Raw genomic sequence first — 9,010 nt, 5'->3', positions numbered from 1 at the left:
CAGCCAAATTATAATCCCCCAGGCCTCTAGGGGGCGTCAGCAGCCACATTATAATCCTCCAGGCCTCTAGGGGGCGTCAGCAGCCACATTATAATGGGCCAGGCTGTCAGGAAAGGGAGGGAGAAAGACTAGTTATGCTCTGCTTCATGTTTTGTACCACGTTATTAAAAGCAGCAGCATGTTCATCTGCTCCTGACTCCCCCTAGTGGCCTGGAGGATTTCCATTTTCACTCTGCTGGGTTTGATATCCACCATTTTCCCTCTGATTCGATTTCCTACAGCTGCAGCTTTTCATTTGCAACATTTTCTTGTTGTTTTGTTTGTGTGTTTTTGAGTTTATCGTATTTAAAGCGTGTTTACGTTTCAAATTTATCATTACAAGTGAATTAAGTTTGACTTACTGAGTTAAACTTGGATTAGCAGAGATAAGAACCGCCATGTTTTAACCACGTGAAACCAGATGTGACGTCCTGTGAAGTGCAGAGACGCCAGGCTGACGTGGCTTTAAGAGCAGAATCGAAACAAAGTGATGTCACACTAAAGTGGCCGATTTCCCAGCAACCCTTGCAGCTGCTGCCTGTTTTCCTGGCTGATAAGACTCGCACTCGGCATAGATAATCACGGACGACAAACGCTGAGATAAGATGATTCAGTGGCTGGAGCGGAGCGGAGGACAGCCGGGTCACCAGGAGCAGCGTCAGAAAACAAAAAATGCAACTTTAAGGCTTTAAAATGTGTTTTATATCTGGCTGCACATCACACAGCAGAAGACAAACACGTTAAAACGTAAAATATTAACCTGAGATAAAATGTCACGAGAGGGGACATTTTATCAATGGAGTAAAAATAACATTAGATTAATATTAAGCTCCATAAAACAACAAATCTAACACAATTAAATCATAATTTAATCAAAAACATAGCAACATTTAAATTGGCATTAAAGCCACTTTTCTGTTTTTTTTTATTGGTTGGACGTAATATTTTAATCTCAACTGTCATGTTTTCATAACTAAGCAGAAAATCATCATTAGCAGAAATAAAAGCTTAAATCATGAGTGTAATTAATCTGTATATTTGAGTTTTTATGTTGTGAATCGAGCTGCTAATATAAACTTTTCAACATTATTCTAATTTCTCAAATATAACTTTAAAGAATCTTACTAAACTAATTAGAAACTTTTATTTTTATTATTCTGGCTCATATTTTTATTTTTAATGCTTTTTTTTCCCAGAAATAATGAATAAAAATAAGAGATCTTAAAAACAAGAATCATGACCAGGCAGAAAACACCTTTGTGTTGTTATATATGTGTACATACTTTAAAATTTAATCATTATATTTTATGCTCCGTTTCTCAGCTGGATATTTTATTTTGTATCTATTTCTCACTTATTTCCATAAATCTGAATCTAAACCTCTGCAGAACTTTTTTCGGGCTGTGAAGTAAAAACCTTTTTTCACACAGTCATGCTTCCTGTTTTCCAGCAGCATGAAGAAAACAAACGGCCTCTTCTGGGCCGTTTGGCTGCGAAGCGCCAACGATCTGCAGGAAGCAGGAAAACTCTGGGCTGCTGCAGTAAAACGCTCAGGTTCTGCTGCAGGGACAAACTAACGAGCTAATGCTAACTCAGCTAATGCTAGCGCAGCTAATGCTAGCTCAGCACTCACCTGGCCACCTGAAAAGATGACGGGCGTGGAGGCAGGCTTTGGGCGGTAAGGGATGGTGGCACCTTTTGGTGGGGACTGAAAGAAACAGAGAAGACGGTTATTCTGCTGCATCGGCTTTATTTTACTTTAATAAATGTAGAGGAAACGTGTTCATCTGCCGTAGGAAGGACTCTGACCAGGTCGGCTTTGCATCACATGATGAATGAATGAAGCGTATCTGTGCTCTGTCCTGCTGGGAGTTTGTTGCAGTCGTATAATTTTTAAATAAACAGTCGTCTGTAAAAAACCCTTATGGTGTTTATTAAAGCTACAGTGAAAAACTGAATCAACTGGGGTTATTTAGTTTATCACAGCAGCAAAACATGTGGTTCATTTTTCAAAGATGATATTTTCACGTCAGTTTCAAAATAAATATAAATATTTAGTTGGCAAATTAAATATTTTGCTCTATTTTGTCAAGTTACACAAACTTTACAATCTAGCCTCAAACTGAATATATAGCTGGCTAGCTAAATATTTAGCTAAGCTATTTAGCTTGCTGTCAAAATATTTAGCTTCAAACTACAGTGATTTGAAGATAAAGGTTTAGATTGCAAGCTAAATGTTCATCTTTCTATCCTTAAAAAGTAATTTAGCTTAGTAACTAAACACTTAGAAAGTTAAATATATTGCTAGCGAGCTAAATAGCTTAGCTAATATTTAACAAAGCTAAATATTTAGCTTGAAGCTAAATTAAAGTGTGTAACTTTAAAAGCGACCTCATAACATCTTGTAATTGTGCTAATACAGTTAGCATATAGCGATTCTCTCACTAATTATCATTTAATCAGTGCAGATGATTGATTTAAAACCAGTGGGAGCAGTGAGGATGTACTTGGTTAGAAACCAGGTCATGTATCTGATGTTTTAACCAGCAGATTTAGAAGCCGTGTTGTGTATTAATGTGACTGTAAGGTGCGGCGGAAACGTTCTGTGACTTTACCTCCAGCATGACCACACAGATCTGCTTGACACACTGGATGATGGCTTCTGGGGTTCCAGAGATTGTCACGGCGCGTTCGGTGGAGTTGGGCAGCATGTCCCCCGCCACCTGGACCTGGGCCCCTGTGGACTGGACAAGACGACAGGGCGACTCTGTAACCGACTCAAACTGTTACGACACGCAGCGCCTCCAGGTGGATATTTGTCTTACGGCTTCTCAGTTAATTGAACTGATTAAGATGTTTAGACTGGCCTCGTCTTTAATATCTGCCCAGCTGAGACGTGTCCATCTGGGATAACAACGTCCTGCCTTCAGGACATGCTGCTTGGCACCAATCTCCCCCCGTACGTCATTTCTCAGGTCCCATCTGCTGACATTAACCTGAGGGCAGCAGCAGCTTGTAGACTCTGAGTTTGAGTTAATATAGTTGACAGTAAATGTTATTGTCTGCTTGTCCCCTGGCTGTCGCTGAGCCGTCTCAGGGCGACGCTTCGCGGTTTTTTCTTGCATCATTTCTGAACCAGAGGCTCCATCATCGTTACTTAGGCATGACGGTTCTGTCGATAAATGCCAAACATGACTTTGCCTCCAGCTTGTGTTTTCTCAGAAACTGTTCACACGTCTCAGGATGACCAGCTGGACCTCCGCCGTGACGACAACATGGCCGACACGTCGTCCTCTGAAGGTTGTCTGGTTCTTCAGTGACACATTTCTGCTCGCTCTGGGCCTCACCTTCTCACCGCAATCGACTTCCTCATCTACTTAGAACCAAATCCAAAGGAAAGACGAAGTTATGTAGCGTAACTAAACCCTTTTGTTTCACAGATGAGCTGTAGAAATGTTCCTTAAGGGATCTGTCCTCATGTTTTTGTGCAAATTCTGATATTTTTGTGTAATTTTTTTAAAATTCTGCAACATTAGCCTAAAACTGTCTCAGTGCTGCCCTCTGTGGGTTGAAGAGTGGCCACTGCAGTTGAATTTTCCAAGGTTTACGTCACAGTTCAGCCTTCAGGTATAAAATGACCCACGATAAAATCACGAAAACTGGAATTATCACTCGCTTAAAGCACAAGGCACATTTTTTCACTTTAGTTTGAATATGGCAGCAGCAGATTTACTCTGGACGACGTCCCACATGAGGAGTTTGACGCTGCAAGGCCAGAATTAGCCGCCGCCGCCGCCGATGATGGCTGATTATCTGCATCTCATGTTGGTGTTGACATCCGTCACCGCCGTGTTTTTTTATGATGTGAACAAACTTATCCGCATGTGATTTAAATTTTTAATTAATGGAAATTGTAAATAGTTTCCTTCATTATCAGAACATCAACAAAGTTTGTAGTGGCAACAGTTACTGCAGAGCAACTGGAGATTTCACGCCACCATAAAAGCCTTTCGCTGATAGATTTGTTGCTCGTTGCTGTTTTGGAAAAATGAAAGCAACAAAAGGTGTAAAAAAGCTGATAAATACAGTAATAAAGTCATTAAATTAACAGCAGCGTTTTCCCTCGTTCTGACCACGCCCCCTCCGGTCTTAGCCACGCCCCATCCAGTCTTAGTCACGCCCCTATATTTTTAGCCACGCAACCCCAGTCTTAGCCACGCCCCTCCAGTCTTAGCCACGCCCCTCCAGTCTTAGTCACGCCCCCTCCAGTCTTGGTCATTTTGACTCGTGGCTCCGCCCACTTTTACATTTAACCTTTTACATTACTTTTCTATACTTTAAAGACTTTGTGGCACTTTTTTAAGAAAGCCATGCATTGAGGACCAACGGCCTCCCTCCAAAGTAGAGATTTAATACGGTTCCATGTTTGCTGCCTCTGATTATCAGAAATCACAAATGATGGTAATTAGAAGTGCAGCTTAGTTTTCAGCATTGCAGACAAAGGATCGGCTTTGACTGAAAGACTGAATAGTGTGAAGGAACAACGAGCTGCAGAGGATTTTTACCTTGAACCGTTTTGGACACGTTTCCCTTCTTCACATGTTTGCTGTGAACCTTTTTCTCCGGTTGTGTCACAGCTACATTACTGTGATTTTTTAAAAACATTTCTCCTGAATCCTTTAGTAATTACGTACAGAACCTTCATCAAACCAACATGCTGATCTTTCCAGTCTCAGCTAATTCCTGAGTCTTTTTTTTGTAATTTCTACGAGACATAAAAACACATTTTTAAGAAATGAGTGCAGAAGGCTGCGACATCGAAGGGTCACAGAATCACATTAATCCTTTTTATTGGGTTCTGCAGCATCTTATTGAGGAGGAATAACTGCAGCTGATTGTCTGTACAGTTTATTATCACTGCAAACTGAAATGCAGGAGCTGCAGGATACTTGCTGTCTGTGAGGCGTGGCTGGTTACTTTAAAGACCAAATAGAAAGTACTCCTGGTACAGGATCAGTTTACGCCGGAGTTTCGAGCGTCTGCCTAAATAAATCTTCCTTATTTTAATCGTAAGTAGTTCTTTAAATGTCCTGTGAGATGACATACTTACCCATGTATCCATAACAACCGGAACTTTCAATATCCAGCAAGTTATTTTCGCAATATACCGTCTATTAAACGATTATGTCCCGATTAATTACGCTCTCTGCAGCTGCGAWGTTGCCGTATTAACCCGATACTTGCTGGAAAGTGCAACGTCTCCCCTTTCAGAAACCGTTGGAATTTTTCAGATAGCGCTACGTGTGGCGGAATTACGGTACTGCAAATTTAGAGGCGTCGGCGCCGACACGGTCCAGTCTAGAAGGGTTGAAAAGCAGTAATTGAATTGGCTGGGTTGACGTTTTCCTCCCTCACGCCGTTTAGCATTAGCTTCCACTAATTACCATGCTGACACAGCGCCTTAGCATTAGCAGAGCGGTTAGCGCAGCTAGCTTTGTAGCCTGGAGTTTAAATGAACTGGACATGCTTTCAAACTTTTAACATTTAATTGTGAAAGTTTGCTGGGCGGCATGTTTGTTGCTCAGTGATTGATCAGGCGGCTGCAGGTCGCTCACCTCTCTCATCTCTTTGATTTTGGAGCCTCCCTTCCCGATGAGCGAGCCGCACTGACTGGCCGGCACCACGAGCCTCAGGGTGACGGGCGGCTTGCTGGTGGCTGGGCTGTTACTCATCGAATTGATTATGTCCTGAAACAAACGGACCATAATTCATAGCGCGGCCTCAAACGTTCATGATGTTTAATTGCGTTAGCAGAAACCATCTATACAAGCAAACCGACAGGAAAATGTACAGAACATGAGAGAAGAGCTTTTTAAATGTTCTGGTCCTGCTAAACTGGGGCATTTGGAGCCACACGTTTGAAAACGTCACACAAATGATTAACGACGCACAACTTTGTGTCTGCAGTCTCATTGCTCAGTGTTGGATAATATCAGTGGAAAAGAAAGCAGGACGGACGGTAACTAATTAAACTTTTTTGCTGGTATCTGGGCTGTAATAAACACTTTCTGAAATGATCACAAGCACCAGGGATTGAGTTTACATGTCTGAATTAAAAACGAGAAAAACCAAATGTCTGAGTCGCATGTCGAACTCAAAGTTTGAAAAAAATCATTTGAAATGGACCGTTCTAGATTCTCAGCCAGCCAGGAAATACGATGATTCCTGTTATCCTTGAGGGCCTGGATGCTGGGAACGGCCTCATCAGATGGTAACTATGGCAACAAACCCAACCAATCACCAAGCAGGAGAGGATGACGAGTTTCCTTCTGCTTCAAGAGTCTGGGATGAATCTGCACCTGAGAAACAAAGGACTGAAGAAGGACCTGAGGATGCTTCCTATCATCCTTAGGATGCTTCCTTAAGATGCTTCCTATCGTCCTTAGGATGCTCCCTATCATCCTTAGGATGCTTCCTTAGGATGCTTCCTATCATCCTTAGGATGCTTCCTATCATCCTTAGGATACTTCCTATCATCCTTTGGATGTTTCCCAACGTCCTTCTTAGGATGTTTCCTAACATCCTTCTTAGGATGTTTCCTAACGTCCTTCCTTGGGAAGAAGGACCAGGAATGTTGCGGGACGGTGAACAGATGTTAAGAATCCAATTCTGATCTACAATTAAAGCCCATCAACCAAACCGGATCCTTTTCAAGGCTCAGATCAAGTTACTATAGAGAACCTGACCGGGTCAATCCACCAACGAGGGACTTTAAGACAGTGTTGTCCAAATGCTCTGGTAGCTTTCCACACTTCTTCCTTCCTCCGTTACTGAACAAGTTTCCAGTTTCATTGAAAAGGACAAAGGTGTCAAGATCTACCACGGAAGACAAATAGACTTCCAGTCTGGACCAGCAAGTGAGGAATCAGTTTGGACCTTCTCATAGGAATCACTGGTACGTTATAGAGTCAGTCCTAAGTCACAAGAACATTATAGAAGCAGAAGTAGAGCAACCTTCTCCTTTTAACGTCCAAACCCAGGAAAGTACAATATCACCACTCAACTGCTGAACAGTCGCCGTTTTGCCAGTAATCAAGAGGAGATGAACAAAGGCCTCCAACACATTTTAGTATTCAAAGGAAAACTCTGAATTACAGCAATTGAATCCAACAAGCACCAACAAGGAGAAGGATCCTGTCTGTCCACACACTGGAAACGGACGGAGAGTTTGGCCGAGTTTCCTACAACAGGTCGTACTTTGGTTAGGCCACTACATTCCACCATTTTGACTGGAAGGTCTTCAAGAAACGCGAGAAGAATCCAGTTACCCTGATGATATCCTAGCAAACTCCTGACTGATGGATCTGAAAGCGTTTTATTTGAAAGCCTTTTACACCAACAGTGTAGGAGATTCGCACCTCCTCAAACTTATAGGCAATCATGGCGAAAGCCTTGAAAATGGTGTCTGTAGGTCCAGTGATGGTGACGATCCTCTCTGGACAGTTTCCCTCTGAAATGTTGATTCTTGCTCCGCTCTGAAAGAAACGGCACATGGCACATTTTTTTATGTTTAGCTTGAATATTGGCCATTAATGGCCACCGTATTCAAAGCTTCTCAGGTAGTCAAGTCAGTAATTATAAAATATCAGAGCAGAAAAGGTGAAGCATAGATTTCTGGTTAGTTTTATGCAAATATCTGCTGCCTCTACATCAGTTGTTCTAGTTCTGCCACAAGCTAACAAGTTTGGTTTGCCTTGGATCTTTAATTTCTAATGTTTGATTTAATAAATGCTCTTACTGCAGGATCTCACCTCTTCACGCATTTTCTTCACAGTTTCTCCTTTCTGTTCAAAATAAACCAAATACAAAACATTAGAGTATCAATTAATGTTTAAGAAATGTTTTTTTTTATACATAAACAAGAGTACGCACCTTGCCGATTATACTCCCCACTTCCTGCAAACAAACAAACATCCTTATAGAGTTTGTTCAGTATTTACCAGTGGTGGGGTCTGCTAGCTAAACCGTTAGCTGTGCTAACCCTAAATATTATTCCCCCCAACACCAAAGCAACGCACCGGCACAGTCACAGTCACAGTGGAAGCTAATGCTAAAGCGCTATGCTAACGTGGAATTTAGCAGAAGCTAACGCTAAAATGCTGCCTACCCTGAAAGACTACATCAGTTTCAGTTTGACATAATTTACATAAGTATAATATGTATAAAACACGTTAAAGTATTTTGTTCTGTTCCTGTATGTCTCTCATTTTCAATAAAGTTATTGATTAAAAGAGAACTTGACAGGAAATGAAATTGCTCTGTAATCCACTCACTTCAAAATAAGAGCATGAAAACTCACATCTAGCTACTTTCAGGAATCTCGTCAGTTGATAACCAAAACTTCAACAAAGATGTTGAACTTTACGCAGTTAAAATTAAATTATCGCTTTAGATTTAATTTAAGGGACGATAAATGCGCTACATGTTTTCAAAATTAGCAAAAGTGCTAAACAAAAAAGTATCTCCATGATTGGCAGCGTTGAGGCACCAACCCGTTTTCACAGAACTTAAATCTGCATCAGTGGTGCATCTGCTGAAATCCAGACATTCACTCAAAAAGCTTAACTTGTCAACATGTTGCTCTCGATTTTAAATAAAGTCTGAGATCTGAAGCGCTGCAGTCGCCTCATCCAGGTTTCTCTTACTTTTCCGTGCATGAGGAGGCGGATGGTCAGGGTGACGTTCAGCCCGCCCTCCGACTGGACCTTGGTGTTGTCCATGCTGGGCGGGAGACTGGGAACGTTTCTGCCGCTGGACTGGGAACGTTTCTGCCGCTGGACTGGGAACGTTTCTGCCGCTGGACTGGGAACGTTTCTGCCGCTGGACTGGGAACGTTTCTGCCCCTGGACTGGGAACGTTTCTGCTCCTGGACTGGGAACGTTTCTGCTCCTGGACTGGGAACGTTTCTGCT

The 9,010-nt window shown here is 42.0% G+C and overlaps 1 protein-coding gene across 7 annotated transcripts in view; it reads right to left on the bottom strand.

The window, feature by feature from the left end:
- Window positions 1-9,010, bottom strand: part of pcbp3 (poly(rC) binding protein 3) — a 20,927-nt gene that overhangs the window by 11,074 nt on the left and 843 nt on the right. For 3 of the 7 annotated variants that reach the window (XM_008404255.1, XM_017302196.1, XM_008404257.1), the window contains exons 2-8: window positions 8,745-9,010; window positions 7,972-7,995; window positions 7,851-7,883; window positions 7,458-7,574; window positions 5,655-5,786; window positions 2,655-2,783; window positions 1,673-1,747 (exon numbers count right to left, since the gene is read on the bottom strand). In XM_008404255.1, coding sequence (XP_008402477.1) covers window positions 1,673-1,747; window positions 2,655-2,783; window positions 5,655-5,786; window positions 7,458-7,574; window positions 7,851-7,883; window positions 7,972-7,995; window positions 8,745-8,819 — 585 coding nt within the window. In that variant the 5' untranslated portion in view covers window positions 8,820-9,010. The remainder of the gene's footprint in view (window positions 1-1,672; window positions 1,748-2,654; window positions 2,784-5,654; window positions 5,787-7,457; window positions 7,575-7,850; window positions 7,884-7,971; window positions 7,996-8,744) is intronic. The other 4 variants (XM_008404253.2, XM_008404254.2, XM_008404252.2 and 1 more) reach the window with 2 other exon arrangements.

The sequence above is a fragment of the Poecilia reticulata genome, linkage group LG2, assembly GCF_000633615.1.
Source record: "Poecilia reticulata strain Guanapo linkage group LG2, Guppy_female_1.0+MT, whole genome shotgun sequence".
In the NCBI taxonomy this organism is placed as follows: domain Eukaryota; kingdom Metazoa; phylum Chordata; class Actinopteri; order Cyprinodontiformes; family Poeciliidae; genus Poecilia; species Poecilia reticulata.
Note: the sequence above shows the minus strand (reverse complement) of the source record. Positions and strands in the feature narration are given on the sequence as shown.